General features: G+C 42.7%; 1 protein-coding gene across 1 annotated transcript in view; it reads right to left on the reverse strand.

Annotated features, from left to right (window-relative positions):
• The window catches only part of LARS2 (leucyl-tRNA synthetase 2, mitochondrial), a 359,496-nt gene that overhangs the window by 79,933 nt on the left and 256,375 nt on the right, over window positions 1-23,188 (reverse strand). The window contains exon 15 of the mRNA XM_070728261.1: window positions 8,083-8,186. Within this exon, the coding sequence (XP_070584362.1) occupies window positions 8,083-8,186 (104 nt within the window). The remainder of the gene's footprint in view (window positions 1-8,082; window positions 8,187-23,188) is intronic.

Here is a 23,188-nt window from a genome sequence, read left to right on the forward strand (position 1 = left end):
CCATCGACAAATGAGCTACAAGAACAAAACAAACAAAGCTTACAAATAAAAAAGCAGCAGAAATTCTCAATGTCAGAGAATCGCACAATCGTGAAGTGTTATTACAACCTGGAGCCTGAAAAACGTGGATATCAAAGACGGATGTACCAATTATGTAACAAGAATATGCAGACTCAAAAATAGCGGAACTTCGACTGGCCTATCAGCGATGACTCATAATCAGGAACCAAATATTCAGTAAAGTCAAATTAGAAGAAATACAGAAAACTTGCAAAATAGAAACACCAAAATCTGATCTGGCACCAGTAGAAGCTCCAATAAGATCTGGAGTCACTGCACAACTGGAACCTGATGAAAACTTGGAAAGAGAGCAAGAAGCTGCAGATGAGAAACTTGGCACTATGAATTAAAGGCAGCAAGAACTTAAGGACCAAATACTTGCTCATGCAGGGTCCAATGCAAAGCGAAAGAGACTGCCAGCCTTAAAAAACATAAGCAAGAAACAACTTGTCCCACTTTATATTAACTCTGAAATTGAACAATCAGAAGATCAAAGACTATACAATCTGTATAGTCTGGAGGACAGAAGGAAAAGGGGGGACATGACCGAAACATTTAAATATATTAAAGGGTTAAATAAGGTCCAGGAGGGAAGTGTTTTTAATAGGAAAGTGAACACAAGAACAAAGGGACACAATCTGAAGTTAGTTGGGGGAAAGATCAAAAGCAACATGAGAAAATATTATTTTACTGAAAGAGTAGTAGATCCTTGGAACAAACTTCCAGCAGATGTGGTAGATAAATCCACAGTAACTGAATTTAAACATGCCTGGGATAAACATATATCCATCCTAAGATAAAATACAGAAAATAGTATAAGGGCAGACTAGATGGACCATGAGGTCTTTTTCTGCCGTCAGACTTCTATGTTTCTATGTTTCTATTTGACATAAAAGTACTGGCTTAGTACAAGAAAGATCGAGGAAGCTCTGGAAATTGTAAAGCAGCAGGTAACAGCGACAGCCAGGAAAATTGAGCGATATGTACAGGCAGAATCAAACATTTCAATCCAACCAGAGGCAGTACTACCAGAACCTGCATCAGCAAACAGATAAGAAAATTGAAAAGTTCTGGAAATATCTCTGGGAGGTCGAAAATGACTATAACAAGATTGCTGGGTAGATAAAGGAGTTTGAGAAGGAATTCTCAGGGAGCAATATGCAGCAGCTGGAGATAACACCTGAAATGATTGCCAAAAGAGTGAAGAGGGTAAAGAACTGGATATCCCCTGGCACTGATCAGGTGCATGGTTTTTGGCTGAAATACCTGACCAGCCTGCATGCAAAAATCGACGAATTGTTCAACAAAATGCTGCAGACAGGAAATATCATTGAATGGCTTACAACTGGCAGAACATATTTAATACATAAAGACGCATTGAAAGGAGCCATACCAGAAAACTACAGGCCAATAACATGTTTGCCGACCATGCTCAAACTGCTGACAGATATCATAGCTGACAGAATTCAGGACTACCTAGAAGAAAATGACATCATGCCAGTGGAGCAAAAGGGCAATAAAAGACGAAGTAGAGGTACGAAAGACCAGCTCCTAATTGATAAATGATTTCGGAGAACTGTAAGAACAGGAAAACAAACCTATACATGACCTTGGTAGACTACAAGAAAGCCTTTGACTCATTGCCACATGCCTAGAAGTCATTGGAGTCAATGAAAACATCAGGAAATTCATAGAAAAGGCGATGAAATATTGGAAGACTGAGATTTTTGTTGGGAATGAAAGATATGAACTGATCAACATCAGAAGGGGCATCTTCCAGGGGGACTCTTTGTCCCCATTGCTATTCATCATCGCTATAATCCCGCTGTCACTTATCCTACAGAAAACAAACCAAGGCTACCAAACTGCTAGGAATTCACCAAAAATTTCACACCTGCTGTATATGGATGACCTGAAGTTGTATGGAAAACCAGAAACTGAGATACAGTCACTAACCAACATTGTGCGAATCTTCAGCAATGACATCAGCATGGAGTTTGGCCTAGATAAATGTGCCACAGTGGCACTGAAAAAGGGGAAAATCACTGAAAGTGAGGGCATTGAAATGCCAAATGGTCAAACCATCAAGTGCCACCAGCCAGAAGCCTACAGATACTTGGGCATCTTGCAACTGGATAATATCAAGCATGGCCATGTGAAAACTGTGATCAGCAAAGAGTACATCCAGAGGACCAGAAAATTTTTGAAGAGCAAACTGAATGGTGGCAACATTATCAAGCCTATAAATACTTGGGCCATACCTGTCATTAGATACACAGCTGGCATAGTGAACTGGACTCAAGCAGAGCTGGACAACCTGGACAGGAAAATCAGAAAATTAATGATGATCCATCATGCACTACACCCCTGCAGTGACGTTGACAGGCTGTATTTACCAAGGAAAATAGGCGGCAGAGGACTTTTGCAAGTGAAGCAGACAGTGGAAGAAGAGAAGCATGCATTAGCTGACTATGTGAAGGAGAGCAAAGAGTCAGCATTGATGGAGGTCAATAATAGGAGGCTTCTCAAGGTGAAGCAAACTAAGGACCAGTACAGAAAAACTGTAACTCAATGTCGTATGGACAGTTGGCGGAACAAAGAATTGCATGGCCAGTTCTTGGAGAAGATTGAAGGCAAAGTGGATAAAGAAAAGACCTAGTCATGGCTTACAAGTGGAACATTCAAAAAGGAGACAGAAGGACTAATACTGGCAGCACAAGAACAGGCCATTAGAACAAATGCTGTCAGAACCAGAATTGAAAAATCAACAGACGATCCAAAGTGCAGACTCTGTAAAGAAACAGATGAAACAATCGATCACATACTCAGCTGCCACAAAAAGATTGCACAGACTGACTACAAGCATAGACGATACTGTGGCACAGATGATCCACTGGAACTTGTGCCGGAACTACCATTTACCAGTGACAAAGAACTGGTGGGATCATAAGCCCGAAAAAGTGGTCGAAAATGAGCAAGCAAAACTACTGTGGGACTTCCAACTTCAGACTGACTGAATTCTGAAGCATAACACACCAGACATCCTGATTGTGGAGAAAAAGAAAGCATGGATCATTGACATCGCAATCCCAGGGGACAGCAGAATTTTGGAGAAGCAGCTAGAGAAATTAGTGAAATACGAAGATCTAAAAATCGAGCTGCAATGACTCTGGCATAAGCCAGTGAAAGTGGTCCCAGTGGTACTTGGCATGCTGGGCACAGTGCCAAAGGATCTCAGCGGACATTTGAAAATCATCGGAATTGACATAATCTCCATCTGTCAATTGCAAAAGGCCGCTTTACTGGGATCGGCAAACATAATTCGCCGCTACATCATGCAGTCCTAGGTGCTTGGGAAGCGCTCGACTGGTGATGAAATATGAAATCCAGCATAGTGATCTCGTTTGCTGTGTTGTATTGACATAATCATAATAATAATGATAATAATGATAATGATGATAATAATAATAATAATAATAATAATAATAATAATAATAATTCATTAGATTTGTATGCTGCCCCTCTCCGAAGACTCGGGGCGGCTCACAGTAACAGTAAACAATGTATAACAAATGCAATAATTAAAACTATGCCTAAAAACCCTTATTAAAAAACAACCATACTACTCAATCATAACTGTTATGGCGGGCTTCACATTACAAGCCCCCAATTAAGTCCAAAGGAGAAATTCAAACACACACGTTTGTAAAGTAAACAAAGTTGATTTATCAAAATGAAAATACTATCCAAAACACACTTTTAATCAGCCAGTGCTCTCCCACAAACCACAAACTTTGAAGGCTGTGATAAGCCAAAACAAAAGCAAAACAGATAAAGGCAGCTGTGAAGACGTCACAGCCACCCCCCATTCAAGAGTCCTCAAGCCAAACTTAACTGTAAATTAGTCCAAGAGTCCTGTAAAATCCTGAAACAGTTCAAAAAGTCCTTGTACAAACCAGACGTAAAACACAGTTCTCTCTCTCCAAATGGATAAACTCCCACGCTGAGAGGCAACAACGCTGGCAATTTATTGGCAGCCCCACTAGCCTAATTACCCTATTTCTTGTGCAGTTGTTCCTTCCTTGACATCAACCTACGTCTGCGAACATCTATGAATGCCTCCTCTTCTGAATCTACTGATAATAATGATGATGATGATGATTCACTAATGAGGTAATTAGCTAATGGCTGCCTGTACTTTCCTCCTCATCTGATGCTGCTTCACTCCCAGAAGCTTCACCTGATACGGACGCTTCACTGTCGGAAGCTGTTGGCAGTAAAACTGGCCTCTGATAATGTGAGGATTCTCCCACATCAACCCCCACAGTCCTTGGAGCAGGAGCTGGCCCAGAGCCAACCACAACACATAACCATACATAAATCTTACTAGCCAAGGGATACATCAGTTACTCCAAGCCTGGCGACACAGATGAGTTTTCAAAGTCTTGCGGAAGGCGAGGAGGGTGGGGGCAATTCGAATCTCTGGGGGGAGTTGATTCCAGGGAGAGTTGATTCCAGAGGGCCGGGTCACCACAGAGAAGGCTCTTCCCCTGGGTCCCGCCAGACGGCATTGTTTAGTCGACGGGACCCGGAGAAGGCCGACTCTGTGGGACATAATCGGCCACTGGGATTTGTGCGGCAGAAGACGGTTACAAAGATATTCTGATCCAATGCCATGTAGGGCTTTATAGGTCGTTACCAACCCTTTGAAATGTGACCGGAAACTAATCGGCAGCCAATGCAGGCCGCGGAGTGTTGATGAGACATGGGCATATCTAGCAAAGCCCATGATTGCTCTTGCGGCTGCATTCTGCACGATCTGAAGTTTCCGAACACTCTTCAGAGGTAGCCCCATGTAGAGAGCATTGCAGTAGCCGAACCTTGAGGTCATGAGGGCATGAGTGACTGTGAGCAAAGAATCCCTATCCAAATAGGGCTGCAATAGGGCTGCAAATAGGGTGCACCAGGCAAACCTGTGAAAACGCTCTCCTCGCCACAGCCGAAAGATGGTGCTCTAAAGTTAGCTGTGGATTGAGGAGGATGGCCAAGTTGCGGACCCTCTCCGAGGGGGTCAGTAATTCCCTCCCCCCAGGGTAATGGACGGACAGATAGAATTGGGAGGCAGAACCCACAGCCACTCTATCTTCTCAGGGTTGAGTTTGAGCCTGTTGACACCCATCCAGTCCCTAACAGCCTGCAGACACTGGCACATCACTTCCACTGCTTCGCCGACTGGACATGGGGTGGAGATTTATAACTGGGTATAATCAGCATACTGATGATACCTCAACCCATGCCCTTGGATGATCTCACCCAGCGGTTTCATGTAGATATTAAATAGCAGGGGGGAGAGGACTGAGCCCCTGAGGTACCCCACAAGGGAGAGACATAGAGGTCGACCTCTGACCCTCCACTAACACTGATTGTGACCGACTGGACAGGTAGGAGAACCACTGTAAAACAGTGCCTCCCATTCCCAACCCTTCCAGACAGTGCAGAAGGATACCATGGTCAATGGTATCGAAAACCGCTGAGAGGGCAAGAAGCACCAGGACAGAGGATAAACCCCTATCCCGAGTCCACCAGAGATCATCCATCAACGCGAAAAAAGCAGTTTCTGTGCTGTAGCCGGGCCTGAATCCTGACTGCTGAGGGCCTAGATAATCGGCTTCTTCCAAGGACCGCTGGAGCTGGAGCGATACCACCTTCTCAACAACCTTCCCCATAAAGGGAAAGTTGGAAATTGGACAGTAGTTATTGAGTACGACTGGGTCCAGGGAAGGCTTCTTGAGGAGGGGGCGCACAAGTGCCTCCTTGTAGGGAGCCAGGAAGGAACCCCCCAGAGAAGTGTTAACAATCTCCTGGACCCAGCTCTGTGTCACCTCCCTGCTGGCCGAAACCAACCAGGAGGGACATGGGTCCAGCAAACAAGTGGCAGAATTCACAGCTCCAATGGCTTTGTCCACTTCATCAGGTTTCACCAGGTCAAACTCCTCCCAGACAGATGAACGAGCCCCTGTCACCTTGACTGACTCGTTGTCAGCCGACACTACCGTCCAATCAAAGTTAAGGTCCGTCCAAATCTGAGCGATTTTATCAGCGAAAAACGTGTTAAGGTCCTCGGCACTGCCCTGCAAGGGTTCCCCAACTCCCCCCTGATTAAGAAGGGAGTGGGTCACCCTAAAAAGAGCGACCAGGCAGGATTCTGCTGATGCAATCAAGGCGGCATGGTACGTGCATCTTGCTGCCTTAAGCGCCACTTTGTAAGGCTTAATATGAGCTCTTACAAGTGTTCGATCAGACTTAGATTTAGTTTTCCTCCACCGCTTCTCTACACGTTTCTTCTGGCGTTTTTCTATAGGCTTTATCTTTGGAATGACATAGCTGCTTAAGTTTAGTTAACCAAAGTTTGTTGTTGTTGTATATTTGCAAGTTCATGGTCCATACACATAGGTCTTCACAGAAGCTGACATATGATGTTACAGTATTTGTGAGTTCATCCAGGTCTGCAGAGGTATCTTCAAAAATATTTCAATCACTGAAGTCAAAGCAAGCCTGTAGCTTTAACTTGTCTTCACTGATTTAATTGCTGTTTTTGTGGTTTTAAGTCTTTGCCTATAAGCAGGTACAAGGTAAATCATGCAATGATCAGTGTCCCACAGCTGCTTGCGGTAAAAACAAATAAGCTTCTTTAAGTGTTGTATAACAATGATCTATAGTATTGTTGCCTCTAGTGGGATAATTGATATGCTGAAAATATTTTGGTAGCTCATTTCTTAAGTTTGCCTTGCTTAAATCTCCAAAAATAATGCACAGCGAATCAGAGTATTTTGCTTAAGTCTCCATATTCTGATCAGATAGAGTTCTCCCTCTCAGCTACTACCAACATCCCAGTGTGGCATATCACACTAGGCCCTCTGTCAGCAATTCTTTTGGCAACCTTCTGCACAAAGCAAGAGTGTCACATAATAATAATAATTTATTAGATTTGTATGCCGCCCCTCTCTGAAGACTCATATCAAACCTGAATGTTTCAATTCAGGCCCGGGCCACCCAAAGCTAACAGTTCCAGAGGTGAGTTCCTCACAGTTCAGACTGGTTTGCCCAAACTAGTAGCAAACTGCTGGTGACAAAATGATACTGTGTTTCCCCGAAAATAAGACACTGTCTTATATTAAGTTTTGCTCCAAAAGTTGTGCTATGTCTTATTTTCAGGGGGTGCCTTATATTTCTCAAATAAGACAAATTCACAGGCAGAAAAGCTGACACCCCCAAAGAAAGTGTACCTTATGGTACACTGATTACGATACGGTACCTCTCAGTATGGCACCCACACACACAAACAATGGCACTTATATGGTACAACAGTATACTCCCGCTATTGCAGCTTCCGGCCACCAGAGGAACTACAGTCTACGCACTGTAGTGGAGACTGTAATGGCGGTGAGTCAGCAGCAGACTATGTCTGCTGTACTGGACTGTACAAAGCGATGGAAGGGGCCAGCAGGGGATGCCACATAATTACGGTACTGCTATGAACAGCTTTGAATGGTACCGTATGTTTTTCCACCGTACTGTATGTAAACTTGACTATGCCTTATTTTTGGGGGGTGCCTTATATTAGCAAATTCTGCAAAACCTCTGACATGCCTTACTTTCAGGGTACGTCTTATTTTCGGGAAAACAGGGTATCACAGAACCGGTTTGGTCAGTGCCAGTGAGTGCCACCATCTTTTTAAAAAAAAAAAAGAAAGAAAAAAATTGGGGAATTTTTTTCATGGTTTCTTCTGTGCATGTGTAGAACCAGAGTTACCAGCACTGTGCAGACATCACCATCTTGTTTTTGGCTTTAAATGTTTATATTTTTGGGGGCATTGCACATGCACACATGTGCAAACACGCACCCATGAGGCACGGCCACGTAGTATGGGAGGAAGCAAACTGACAGCAAGGTAAGTTAGGACCCACCCCCTTGAACAGTTCCCATGCAAAACATTTTGTGTATTGCTAAACCTCACTTACCAGAAAAATCAATTTCTTCTCTTTTCAAATATTTGCCCGTTTTTCGTGCCTTGAATGTTTGATTCTTGATTAATCCTTGAACTAAGAGCTTATGAAAAGGTTCTCTAAGGACAAAAAAATATTGAAGGGTGAAGAAGCATTTCAAGAATATTCTATTTATATAATTTTGATGGTGCAATATTATAGTAAGCAGAATTTTTGGGCTTTCCAAAGTCAACTATACATCAATATAATTTAATGATTTTGAACTGGGGAATCAGAGATAGGTAATATGGCTCATTACATAATGATAAGAAACATGAAAGCAAAAATATACTAAAATTAGGAACTATACAACAAGATTGCTATAAGGATATACACTATGTGGCCTTTCTTAATTTGGTGCCCTGAAGGTCTATTGTTCTACAATTTCCATATTTTTTAGTCAACTTGACTGTAACAATTTTGTTACAGAGGCAGTAGTTTGGCCAATCTTTGAACAGAGAGTGTTCCTTGTTAAATAATCCCAACCCTGAATACCAGGAAAGACTCAAGACCCAAGTCATGAAAACTGGGCAGATACCAAATTCAGACTTGGATGTCAATGCTGTCCCCAAGAACTCTTTTAATCAGATATCCTTAACTCAGATTCCACTCCATTTCTTGATGTCCAATAAAAAAAAAGTAAGCTAGGAGATGAATGGAAGATATCAGAAGCATTTCATTGCATTCTTAAGTAGATAAAGTTGAATGATTTTAGTAAAATAATATAATATAAAATAATACATGGAATAATACAGTTTCCTAAAGTAATTAGTAATAATTGATGGAATTGATAAATAGCAAAAGGAGACGATTTCTTTTCTATACACAGATATTTTGCCATTAAAGATTAATCTATTTAAAACTTCCAAACTTTACATGGAAAAGTCATCTTAAGATAAGATTATATATGTAAGCTTAGATAGCCAGTTTGGTCTAAGGCACTAAGTTAGAAAACAAAAAACAGTGTTGCCTTAGCCAGGAAAGCCAGCTGGGTGATTTTGGGCAGTCAGTTTCTCTCAGTCCAACATACTGTATTTTTCAGAGTAAAAACCCCATCTTTTTCCTCTCTAAAATTGTTGTGGTTGGCTCTGGGCCAGCTCCAGCCCCAAGGAATGTGGGGGTGAATGTGGGTGAATCCTCCCAGGGTCAAAGGCCTGTTTTACTGCCGACTGCTTTGGACAGCGAAGTATCATCGGAAGCAGGGAATGACTGTGAAATGGGACCCTCAGAGGGGATCCAGCCTCTCAGTGTGGAAGATTATCTGTTCGTGATAGTGGATGTGGCTTGACTCTCTGGATTCTCCAAGGATTCTGTGCTTTGATATCAGGACTCTGAACGTAAATCATAGTTAAACGTGTGAGGTGGACAATGTCTGAAGGAGAGTAGCTGTGATGACTTCACAGCTACTTGTTAATTGCTTTGAGTTTGTTTGTTTGTTTTTCACTGCATTAAAGTCTGTTTACTTTGAAAGTGAGCCCTTTGATTACAAAAAGGGGGGTTTGCTTCTATTTTTCTGTGGATAAAGAAAGTATTCTTGACTTTTCACATGTGTGTGTCTGTTTTTGCTACCTTTGCATTTAATTAGAGGCTCGTGCAGAGAGCCGGCAGAACATAAAATAGGCTTAAAATTCAGGTGTATCTTATACTCTAAATGTAGCTTTTTTTGAAGCTTTTCCCCCCCAGTCCTAACCAGCTGCCAACGATGTGCCCAGCTCTTGCTCACTTGCAAGCTCTTTCATTGTTAATCTCTGCAAAGAATGTTTTCCAAGCCCTAAGTCTTTGCAGGTTTTTTTTTCATTGCTCTAACTTGCTCCAAATGTTTCTTTCCAGCCCTAATCAGGTGCTAACGATGTTCCCAGCTCTAAACTGTTTGCAAGCTCTTTCCTTTCATTGTTACTCTCTGTGAAGAATGTTTTCCAAGCCCCAAGTCTTTGCAGGTTTTTTTTTCATTGCTCTAACTTGCTCCAAATATTTCTTTCCAGCCCTAACCAGATGCTAACGATGTCCCTAACTCTTATCCACTTGCAAGCTCTTTCATTGTTATTCTCTTTGAAGAATGTTTTCCAAACCCTGTCTTTGTAGGGTTTTTTTTAATTGATCAACTTGCTTCCAATGTTTCTTTCCAGTCCTAACCAGGTGCTAACTATATTCCCAGCTCTTACAAGCTCTTACCCACTTGCAAGCTCTTTCATTGTTATTCTCTGTGAAGCATGTTTTTCAAGCCTTAAGTCTTTGCAGGGTTCCCCCCCCCCATTGTTCTACTTGCTCCAAATGTTTCTTTCCAGCCCTAACTAGGTGCTAATGATTTTCCCAGCTCTTACTGGCTTGCAAGTTCCTTCATTGTTATTTTATTCAGATAAGTTTTTTTAAAGCCCTAGCCAGGAGATAAAATAATGTACCGAAGCTGACCAGACTAAGGATGCTAGCCAGATGAATATCTGGTAAGCAGATTATTTTCCCTTTTTTCTTCCCCAAAAACTAAGGTGCGTCTTATACTCCGGTGCGTCATATACTCTGAAAAATGTGGTACTTTACAAAGTTGATATTGTGAGGAAAATAGGAGCAGGAAGGTACATTTGTTTGCTGTCTTTTATTTATTTATTTATTTATTTATTCATTCATTCATTCATTCATTCATTTATTGGTTTGTTTGTTTGTTTGTTTGTTTGATTTTTATGCTGCCCTTCTCCTTAGACTTAGGGCAGCTTACAACTTGTTGATTCAAGCTAAATTTTCAGTTTGTGTTTGCCTGCAGAAATTGTTAATTGTAAAAAGTCAAAATATTCTACCATCTATGGAAGTTAATGCAATGCCTTGTCTGTAGAGATGAACATAAAATAATGAACAAATAGCATAAACAGAAAATAATGAATGAATAGCATTTCTTAGTCTATTTTCATTTATTGCTCCGTTCACTAGCAATTATTTATTGATATTACAATTAGAGCTTGCTCTTTTGGTGAAAAGAAAAACCATAAGATAATTGCTTGGCAATTAATTTAATGGAAAAACTTGCTTCCAAAGGTAGTCATGTTATAATTTAGCACAATTTTGGGCTCCTATTATTTTTAGTAAGATAGTTAATTTTGTATCATTATCTATCCTTTATTAGCTCTGATAGAACATAGTAATTCACTGGGTTTTTGCCTGTTCTCCTGAATAACAAATTAAATTGCTTGACATAGAATCTAAAGAAGGGAAAAAAGAAAACAAAAGAAAAATCAATATATAGATGATATATTCTACATACTGTGTTTCCCCAAAAATAACACAGGGCCTTATATTTTTTGAACCCCGAAATACGGTCTTGATGTTATTATGGGTTTTAAAAAATTATTTTGGGGGTGCATGTCCCATCCACGCTGCCTCCCCTTCCTGTTTTTAGAAGTGGCTGAGTGGCTGGCCCGTCGTTGCCGCCTCATGGAGCAGGACTGTGTAAGGCTTGTTATGTTGTAACATGCATGAACTGCAGGACTGCTGTGAGTTTCATCATATCAACACAACTGGATTCCTGCTGCCGTTCGTGCTTGAAGTGGCACAAGCCTTGCAGAATCCTAATCCATGAGGCAGAGGTGATGGTGTGATGAGTCTCACAGAGACTCATTTCTGGCAGGTGGGACGTGTTGGTCGTGAGACACGCATCTTGTTTTCAGTAAGAATTTGAAAACACATTTATGTCGCCAGGCTTGGGGTCATTAGACCCCAGCCTCTGTCCAATGAATGTATCTGGTGTGATAGTATGTGTGCAAGTTTTTGATTTTAAATGCTTAGTTTTAAGATTTTTTTAAAATTATTATCCTATTAATTTGCCTAGAATACTTTATTTATTGTATGTTTTACTAAAATGTTGTAAGCCGCCCTGAGTCCACAAAGAGTGGCGGCATATAAGTCCAATTAAGGAAATAAAAATAAATAAATAAAATAAATCTTACCTGACACTTGTAGCTCAGTCATGATCCTCGGTGATGTCCAGGGAAGCCCATTGTAAAAGAAAACTCATGAGTCTGAGAAGTTTGATTGAACTCAAGATAAATTTTCTTTTACAATGGGCTTCTCTGGACACAACGCTGAGTAATGTAATGGAGCTACAAGTGTCAGGTAAAAGGCACATCTCGTGGTGGGGTGATATTTGATGGTGGCAGGTAAGGCAGGGGGGAGTGGGCCGCGAGATACATGTCCTACCTAGGACTTGTAGCTCCATCACGTTCCTCGGAGGGACGTAGAGACAGCAAGTGAGATGCAGGTGAACACATGGTACTGGCTCAGCTCTTCTGGGCTTTACCTAAGGCAATTTGAAACGCACTCCTGCATAGGAGGAAGAGGAGGTGATCCCTGCCTAGCCTCCTCGCAGGCAGAAGTGCCAAAAACAGAGCGTCTTACTGGAATCTGTTAAGTTCCCGTTCCAGCCATAACCATAGAGTGGGAAGTACATTCACAAAGCAGCTGCTGCCCTGGCTGGGATTTGGAAACCACAGAACCAGAGTTTGGGAGAGAGAAAGAAAGACTTCTGCTGTTTCTGCTTTTGGCTGCACATAAGGAAAGCAGAAGTCCTTCCCCTCCCCCAAACTCCAGCTCTGCAGTTTCCAAACCCCAGCCAGGGCACCGGCTGCTCTGCGAGTATGCTTCCTGCTTTATGGTGCTGGTCATTGGAGACCTTCCCCTCCCCCCTGTTCCTTTCTGCTCCAATCTCCCCGCAGTCCCTCCATTTGAGAGCTGACTGACTGGAGCACCCACCGGCATGTGCGGGAAGGCTCTCCACCTTGGGAGTCACCAGACAGGATTGGAGAGGAACCTTGCAAGACCCTCGCCTGCACTCTTTCCCACAGGCCCTGCTTATTCTTTCCAGGTGCCTGGCAGTGAGACACTGGACAGCCCGGATAGATGCAGCTCAGTTGGCTTGGCCATGGCCAGTACTCCCTGCCTGCAACTGAGTTTGCTCTGCAGGGGGCCGGCTGAGGCCTCTGTAGGTAGTGGCAGCGAGAGCAATAGCTACACCCATGGCACCTCAGCCATCTCTGCCAAGCAAAAGCAGCCGGTGACCAATCTTGAGCTGACCAAACCTCTAGCCGGGCTCAGTGGCAGAAGCAGCTGGGCATGCACTTTCTTGTCTCTTCCATACATGCCCATTGGCAGGGTGGGAGATATTGAACATAAGACACCGTACCAGGAGAAGGAATCTTTTGGCTGCACTCTGAATGCAGAAAATCTTTCTCCCCTTTCACTCCAAGTGGTTGCGCAAGTGTGATGAGTCTCATAAAGACTCATTTTTGGAGGAGTTTTGAAGAGAGAATTTTTTTTTGCATGCAGCTTGCAGCCAACCTTCTCCTGGTGCTGTGCTTTGTTTGCACTCTTTCCCCCCTGCTGAGTTTGGAAGAGACAAGAAAGTGCATGCCTGGCTGCTTCTGCCGCTGAGCCAGGATAGAAATTTAGCTGTTCAACTCAGCTTCCTCAGGCAGCCAGTAAGAGTTTCTTCCCCCTCCCACTTCGCTCTAGAGTTGGAGGTGGGAGAGGATCAGTGGACACAGCAATGAGGAGCAGGTAGCTGTTCCTGTGGGGGATTCCCATGTATCACCCTCACCTGCATCCCCTGTCTGAAGGACACAGTGAGGGCAGGTGGAGGATGAGGCCCGAGCTAGTGATGAGGCCCGAGCTAGTGGCAGGAGGCAGGACGCAAAGCCAAAGAGGTGGTGACAAGGACATCTGCTGCTCAAGCCCTGAGCTTGTGGGTTCGAGCGTGTTTCAAATTGCCATAAGTAGAGCCCAGAGGAGCTGAGCTAGTCCCATTGGGTGTGTACATATCCACCACTCATTTGGTCTCACTCTCCTGGCCAAAAGAGTACCTGCAAAAAGAGTTGCTCCCTTCCCCCGGAAAGTAATTGGGGGAGTATGTATGTATGTATGTATGTATGTATGTATGTATGTATGTATGTATGTATGTATGTATGTATTTATTTATTTATTTATTTATTTATTTATTTATTTATTTATTTATTTATTTATTTATTTATTTATTTGGATTTGTATGCCGCCCCTCTCCGAAGACTCGGGGCGGCTCACAACAAGTGAAACAATCATAATAATCCAATTAATTAAAATATTTAAAGATTTAAAAAACCCCATATACTAACACAGAGGTCCCCAACCGCCGGTCCGCGGACCGGGACCGGGCCGTTGGGGGTTTTCAGCCGGTCCGCGGCGCCAGGGCCCCCTCGGCCTTTCCGCACCACCAGCGGCACTCCCCCCGCCAGCCAGCCAAGCCCCGCGCCCGCCGGAACCGGCTCCTTGCTCTCCCCCCGCCGCCCGCCGCGTTTGCAGGAGGTGGGGAGGGTCGGGCAGCCCGCCAAGGCCAGAAGGGATGCTGCTGCCCCCCCTTCCCTCTCTCCGCCGCTGCGCGTCCTTGACGCCGAGAGGGAATGGCGGCAAAGGTTTTTCTCAGCGGAGGCCACCACCACCACCCCACATAGGGCGCCGTGGCCACCACCCCCTGCCCTGTTTTTTTTCCCCAGCCGCTGGAGAGCGGCATCTCTGCCTTGCGCGCGCCCCTTCCCGCCCGCGCTTCCTTGTAAAAGCTCCCCCCCCAAGTCTTATCCCCCCCTCCGCCCCACGGCCGGGCAAGACCAGCCCTACGCGTTGACATCAGCCTGGCTGGCTCCACGCGAGGAGGCCAGCCTGTCCGCAAGCAGCCCGAGGAACTCAGAGGTCTGGAGGCGCCGGCGGAGCGGAGAGAAGCCCCCGCTAGGCTGCGCGCTCCGGTCTTTCCTCGGCCCTTCGGAAGGATCGCGCGCCTCTTCTTCCTCCTCGTTTCTTGGTCCCCATCCTCCTTTCTACTTTCTCCCCCTTCTCTTCCTAGCCCACTCGGAATATTCAAAATAAGAAAAACCTTTGCCGGCGAAGGTTTTTCTTATTTTGAATATTCCGAGTGGGCTAGCAGGGGGATAGGGAGCGCGCGCCCCCGACATTGCTGAGAGCCCGGGACGAAAGTGCTCTCGCAAAGGTGAGGCGGGCAGGGCGTGCGCGCGTCACCGCTGAGAAGAACGGAGAGAGAACGAGAGTGAGAGCAACAGACAGCAAGATAGAGAGAAAGTGAGAAAGAGAGAGTGAGAGAAAGGGGGGGGAGAAAGAGATAGCAAGAGAGAGAGAACAAGAGAGAGAAAGAGCGTGAGAAAGAAAACAAGAGAGAAAGAGTGAGAGAGAGAGAGAGAGAAAGCAAAAGAGACAGAAAGAAAACAAGAGAGAGAAAGTGAGAAGAAGAGAGAGAAAGAGGGGGGGAGAGAGAGAAAGAGAGAGGGGGGAGAGAAAGAGAGGGAGAGGGAGAAAGAGAGGGAAAGCGGGAGAGATAGCAAGAGAGGGAGAGAGAGAAAGAGAGAGGGAAAGGGGGAGAGAGGGGGGAGAGAAAGAGAGAGGGAGAGAGAGAGGAGAGAAAGGAAGAGGAGAGAGAGAAAGGAAGAGAAAGAAAGAAAGAGGGATAGAAAGAGAGAGTGAGAGATGCTCAGTGAGCCTTTCTTTGAAGTTGCCTTTCTTTCTCTTTCTTGCTTTCTTTCTTGCTCTTTTTCTTTCTCTTTTACCTTTCCTTCCTCTATTTCTTCTTTTCTTTCTCCTTCCTACCTTCTTCCCTCCCTCCCTCCCTCCCTCCCTTCAGTCCTTCCTCTCTTACTCTCCCCTTTCATAAGTTTCCTTGCTTCCTTCCTCTGTTCCTGTCCCTTCCCCCTTTCTTTCTTTCCTTCCTTCCCTCCCTCCATTTCTTGCTTTCCTTTTCCTTCCTCCCTTCTTTCCTCCCTCATTCCCTTCTTTCACTCCTTCCTCTCTTACTCTCCCCTTTCACACCTTTCTTTGCTTCCTTTTCACCCTTCTTCTGTTCCTCTCCCTTCCCTCTTTCCTTCCTTCCCACCCTCCGTCCATTCATTCACCCATTCCTCTCTTGATCGCCCCTTTTACGGTGCCGCTGACAGCTAGCTCCCCCCCCCACCGGGCCATGGAAAACTGGTCTAGCTTAAAGCCGGTCCCTGGTGCAAAAAAGGTTGGGGACCTCTGTACTAACAGACACACACACAAGCATACCATGTACAAATTAAACGTGCCCAGGGGAGATGTTTAATTTCCCCATGCCTGACGGCAAAGGTGGGTCTTAAGGAGTTTACGGAAGGCAGAAAGAGTAGGGGCAGTTCTAATCTCCGGGGGGAGTTGGTTCCAGAGAGCCGGTGCCGCCACAGAGAAGGCTCTTCCCCTGGGACCCGCCAACCGACATTGTTTAGTTGACGGGACCCGGAGAAGGCCCACTCTGTGGGACCTAATCGGTCGCTGGGATTCGTGCGGCAGGAGGCGGTCTCGGAGATATTCTGGTCCGATGCCATGAAGGGCTTTAAAGGTCATAACCAACACTTTGAATTGTGACCGGAAATTGATCGGCAGCCAATGCAGACTGCGGAGTGATGGTGAAACATGGGCATACCTAGGTAAGCCCATGACTGCTCTCGCAGCTGCATTCTGCACGATCTGAAGTTTCCGAACACTTTTCAAAGGTAGCCCCATGTAGAGAGCACTACAGTTATTTGGGGGGGGAGGGGCTTATTTCAACGCTTTTCCTGATAAGCCTTGTTGGCTTATTATCGGGACATGTCTTATTTTAGGGAATACTGTGGGGGAAAAGGCACCAGGTTAGCAGCTGGCATACCACACTGGCTATGTGACATTTCACACATTCCAAATTTCCCTAGAAAACAGACTTCCTCCTTAGTTGTAAAGAACTTTACAGATTACCTGCGGGACCGCCTTCTGCCGCATGAATCCCAGCGTCCGGTCAGGTCCCACAGAGTTGGCCTTCTCCAGGTCCCGTCAACTAAACAATGCTGTTTGGCGGGTCTTAGGGGAAGAGCCTTCTCTGTGGGAGCCCCGGGCCTCTAGAATCAACTCTCCCCAGAGATTCGCACTGCCCCCACCCTCCGTGCCTGAAAACGCACCGATGTCGGCAGGCCTGGAGTCACTAGACCCCAGCCTCTGCCCAGTAAATGTATTGAATGTGACAGTATGGATGTGATTGTTCATTTTTAAATTACTAGCTTTTTAAAACATATTTTAAAAAGTAATTATTTTATTAATTGGCTTAGGAATGTTTTATATTGTATCTTTTTAATCGGATTTTTTTATGAGCAGCCCCGAGTCCACAGAGAGGGGCAGCATATAAGTCCAATAAATAAATAAATAAACTTTGGAGAGATATCCAAAAAACTGTACATAGGCAATGGACCTTAACATTAACATAAGTTTATCACTGACTGGCCATGAGGTGGTCACGAAGCTACTATGCATTTTCTTGACCAATGAGCTCCTGTAAAGTGTTCCCAAATATCCAATGAAATGTAACTTGGGGGGGCGGAGCCAACTGTGGAACTGAACGGTTGGTGGGGAGCAGAGCTCTGTTAAACACCACCGTTTTACAGGTATTCAACGGTCCTACGGGACCACAGACCCTGCGAAAAAGGGTCTGTCGGAAAGGGGGTGCCGTTAGTTCGATTTCGAGGCGGCAGCCTGATCAACGGAGCGGATTATCCCCTGAATAGATTGAGTGCCTTTAAGCTAGGAGCGACATGGCGGCCTAGAATGTTCCCAGCTGGAGGAAACTAAATTGATACTAGCGAGGCAACCGAGATGGCGGAGCTGACTAAAAACATATCAGTACTGGATACATCGTGAGATTATCGTCTATAAGTGAGTCTTTCTATGGGGGCAACATCACTTAAACTAAAACTAAAACTATAAATAGTTAAGACCTGAGAAGGAGGAGGGAGGAGCCGCCATCTTCTTCCCCCCGGCTGGCGGCGACCCAACGTTAGAGTCAAAATAAATATTTAAAATACAATAACACCATGTAAAGCTTTTACCTCTTACCGAGAAGATCTGACGTCCCCTGTGGAAATTTAAACTATAAAAAAGTGCTCTTTTTTTTCTTCCCCCTTTCTTGAAGCTTCCATAGAGCAGTGTTTTTCAACCAGTGTGTCGTGGCACACTAGTGTGCCGCGAGACATGGTCAGGTGTGCCGCGAAGCTCAGAGAGAAAGAAAGCAAGAGAGAGAGAAAGAAAGCAAGAGAGAGAGAAAGCAAGAGAGAAAGAAAGCAAGAGAGAGAGAGAAAGCAAAAGAGAGAGAGAGAGAACAAGAGAGAGAGAAAGAAAGCAAGAGAGAGAGAATACAAGAGAAAGAGAGAGAGCAAGAGAGAGAGAGAGAGCAAGAGAGAAAGAAGGGAAGGAGAGAGAGATAAAGACATAGAGGGAGGTAGGGAGGGAGAGAGAAAAAGAGCAAAAAAGAGGAAGGAAGGAAGAGAAAGAAAGAGGGATGGAGAGAGCGAGAAAGAAAGAGGAAAGGGAGAGAAAGAGGGAGGGAGAAAGAAATAGAGTGAAGGGGAGGAAGAGAGAGAGAGATAATTTTTTTGTCCAACCTTTTTTTTTTAGCTGTCCCCCCGCTCAATGTGCCCCAGAGTTTCGTAAATGTAAAAAATGTGCCGCGGCTCAAAAAAGGTTGAAAATCACTGCCATAGAGGACCCGAGTGAACAGCGTGTCTTCCGCCCTTTTTTTTTCTTTGCTTTCGTTGCTGCGTCACACTTGGCTGGGCTTAGGAGGACACCCTGATACTTTTTGAATTTCTCCCATTCTGCCTAATTTACGGGGGGAGCAGAAGCCTGGAGGTGGCGGTTTGAAAGTTTTCGGTGATTCGGGGGGATTGCTGGCTGCCGTCGAAGGGGGAGCGGAGGAGGCCCCGACGAGATTTGACTAGCCGGCTCTTGTGAAGAGAGGCGCGTCGCCGGAGGAGCTGCCTTGCAAAGCGGCGGAAATACAGCTCGGAGACTTCTCATTTTGACCGAAGGACAGACGACCCTGATTTAACTAAGATCTAGCTTCTACGTTGGTGGAGGCTACGGAAAGGAGAGGGAACGGTTTGCATGATTCCAGTATAATCTCGACAGACTTTGCGAAGACTTTGCGAAGTTGCAGGAGTTCGACTGGATGTTGACTGCTTTCGGTGAAAAGAAGGAACACGGAGCGGCTCTAAACGATCCTAAGTGTTAAGATACTCACTACTCTACCTGTCCTCCATTATTATCCTGCCACATTAAGGAAATCCAATTTCATTTTACAGATCCTGACACGAAGAAAACGAGAAGGGGTCTGACCCACTAAATCATATACACGAAGTCATTGGCTGTAAAGTTTCTCTCATTTTTGCTTACTACTGTTAGAATATATATGTACTTATGCTATCTGATATTTATATACTATCTATAACCTATTAATTAATTTAAAGTATTACTAGATTACCCTATTATAATAAGACATTAATTGATATATATTTAATACCTATTTATAATTACTAATTTAGCAGTAGATTAATAATTGATCAATAGACTATTAGGATATTTTACTATAATTCTGTTACAATACGATATTTTCCTTATTAACTTTTAAATACTATGATTAATTCTCTTATTACTATCAACTTCTAGAAATATTAGTCATTAGAATTATTATAGAATTTTAGAAATGAATTTTACTAATCTTGCTTAACCTTTACCTATAACTCTGTCTTTACAAACTACCTAACTGTTCATTGTATTATCACTATTTACAACATATACAACATGTTTTAAAGTTACTAAGATTTTAAGGAATTTTGAATGAATTATGTACCCTTTTTTCTGACGGTTCACCATTTTTAGAAAACTTATGATATATCCCTATTTACATATATACATTATTATTGTAAAACTTGATTAACTCTTTCTGTTGGGAATAACTATCTATAAAACCGATAACTATTACACATAATCGAAGCCGAGATATTGTATACCCCTTTAATAACTTTTGATATTTGTCTATATATATTTGTCTATAGTATAACCTACTGGAATTATATATCTAACTTATCTCCCAGATATAAGTCCTACTTCCACTCTGCCTTCTCAAACTACTCTTCTTACTTCTATATAACAGTAGTACAGAGGATCTTTGTTACTAACTATTAGAACTGCTATTATTCGACTTGAGTACTTAATTTATTACTTAAGCATACTATCTCCATCTAACTCTGGAAGGGACCATTAGAGATCTATACAAGTGGGCTAGTTGGTGGAACACTGTCAAAATGACAAGCCTTTCTAACTTGTCTAAACTAGGATCGGGGAAGAGGTCAATTAACCAATCCACCTCAGCCATACCTAGCCCCTCCACCCAGAGATCCCTGGAGGATATGCTCCCCAGAGAAAGGTCCAATTCATATAAAGACTTACAAACTATGCTGCTGCAAATGCAGGAATTAATGCTCAAGAATCATGAAGACATCAAAAAAGAAATAGGGGAAGTGAGAAATGATACATCCAAGTTAAAAGAGAGGATGCAAAATATGGATAAAAGGCATGAGGCTTTCCAGCAACAGATGCTAAAACAAGAACAAAAAATTCAGGATTTGGAAGATAGGATAGATCAGGATCATAGACAAATGGAGGACCTGACTGAAAAATTAGTTCAAACCAATAAGGAATTAGAAAATACCGTAATCCAACTTGAGAGCGAAAAGGCCAACCACTTCCTTAGATTCCAAAACCTTAGGGAGGAGAAAAGTGAGGATTTACCAGACATTATGGCAGACATTTTGTCAAAAGCGTTGGGCGTCGAAAAAGATACAATGTTAAACTAAATTGACGAAATTTATAGAATTAATACTAATTACGCCAGACGCCACAACCTCCCCAAGGATGTCCATGTTAAATTAGTCAAAAAATCAGTCAGGGACGAAATACTCCATAGAGCTCGTGAAGATCCTATAGAATACAAAGGGAGACAGCTGGTTATCCTTAAGCAAGTTCCGAAACATGTAAGAGACCTACATAAGCCATATACTTTTCTATCTGCCAAACTGACTAGACATAACATTAATTTTAGATGGCTAGTCCCAGAGGGAATGCTAGTGACCTGGCAAGATTAAAAAAAAAAATAGACTCGATTGATAAAGCCGAAGAATTCTTTGAAAAAAACTTTACTAGCGACCAGACGGCTGATACAAAAAATTATAAGAAAACAAGGAACCCTCTGCCAATTACTGATCAAACATCGGACCAAACTCAGAATAGTACAGAAGGAATATTGGCTATTGATAATATAACCACAGGAAATAATGGCTACGCAAGCATACCAAAAGAGACTAGAAGTACTAGGGCAACTAGACCCAAATACAGATAACTCGAATTTGGTACAAAAAACAGCTAACTGGGGAATTGAATTATATTCAATCAATATAAATGGCTTGAACGCGCCAAAAAAAAGGAATCAAATTCTAAATAAACTTACTAAACTGAACCTAGATATTATCGCAATGCAAGAAGTACATATTAAAAATAAATTTGAGCATCTTCTAAAAAGAAATAAGTTAGGGAATCTATTCTCAACATTAGCATCCGAAAAAAAGAGAGGTGTAATTTCCTATATTAACTCTATTATACAAGCTAAATTGAAATATAAAGACAGAGAGGGTAGAGTCTTGATAATAGAATTACAAAAAGAATCGGAAATAATAACCTTAATTAATATATACGCCCTGAATGAAGGTCAAGAAAAATTTTATAAAAAATTATTAATTACTATTAATGAACATGCTACGGACAATATCTGTTTATTAGGGGATTTTAATGGAATAATCAATAAGGAACTGGACTACAATAATGATGGAAGGAATAAACAAAAGAAAAGAACCCTGCCCAAAGCCTTTTTTGATTTAGTTAAAGAATTAAAACTTAAAGATAGTTGGAGAGATAGAAATCCTAATTATAAAAAATTTACTTTCTATTCAGACAGACATCAATCCTGGTCAAGACTAGATATGGTCTGGACCTCAATAGAACTCAATACAAAAATTCAATCGGTAGAGATAGAACCTAGCTTTATCTCAGACCATAATGCACTTAAAGTAATATGGAAAGGAACTAAACAATGTTCCAGATGGACGCTTCAAAAAGCTATTCTTAATCAGGAAAATTTCAAACAGAAACTTCAAAATGAAATGAATTTCTTTTTTCAAGAAAATACTAAAGAACAAACAAGTGTTCAAAATGTATGGGACACAGCCAAAGCTGTAACTAGGGGAATTGCTATTTCATACATGGCTAAAGAATTTAAACTAAAAAAGCGGAAATTGGATAAATTAGAAGAATACAAACTATTAGAAGAAAACTTACAAAAATGCCCCCAAAAGAAAGAAATAAAACAAAAAATGTCTCAGATAAAACATGAACTAAACTTAATAGATCAACAAAATCTAGCACAACAAATTAAAAGTAGCAATCAATATAATTTTGAAAATGCTAATAAACCTAGCAAATGGTTAGCTAACAAACTCAAAAAACAAAGAGAAAAGAAACTCATAAACTGTCTCAAAACGAAAAACGGGGAACTATGTCACGACTTGGGGGGGAAAAAACAGATAGCTAGGGATTTCTATAGCAATCTTTATGATAACCATGAAAATACACCTAATAATTTACAAGACCAAAAAATACAAGAAATTTTTGATCAGGCTAACCTACCCAAAATTCCAAAAGAAACGAAAGACATACTAAATAAGGCAATCACTACTACAGAATTAAAAGAAGCAATCAAAAGCCAGAAAAATAATAAAGCCCCTGGCCCCGACGGCCTTCCACCTGAATTCTATAAAGATCTTCCCATTGAAATGGAAAAGGCTCTATTACAAACGCTAAATGAGGCTCTAGACAAAGGCAAAATTCCAACATCCTGGACAGAAGCTAATTTAGCAATAATAGCAAAAAAAGATACGGACCCTACAGATATAGCCAATTATCGACCTATCTCTCTTTTAAACGCAGATTATAAAATTTTCAGTTCTATTTTAGCCAGTAGAATTAAAAACTTTCTAAACCAATTCATACATTCAGATCAAAATGGCTTCCTTCCAGGGAGACAGATAAAGAATAACATTAGAATAATATTGGATACCCTGGAATACAGTGATCCCCCGTTTATTGCGTCCCCAACCATTGCGAACAGGGTACTTCGCTATTTTTCAACCCGGAAGTCAAAATA

The sequence above is a fragment of the Erythrolamprus reginae genome, chromosome Z (genome assembly GCF_031021105.1).
Source record: "Erythrolamprus reginae isolate rEryReg1 chromosome Z, rEryReg1.hap1, whole genome shotgun sequence".
Classification (NCBI taxonomy): Eukaryota; Metazoa; Chordata; class Lepidosauria; order Squamata; family Dipsadidae; genus Erythrolamprus; species Erythrolamprus reginae.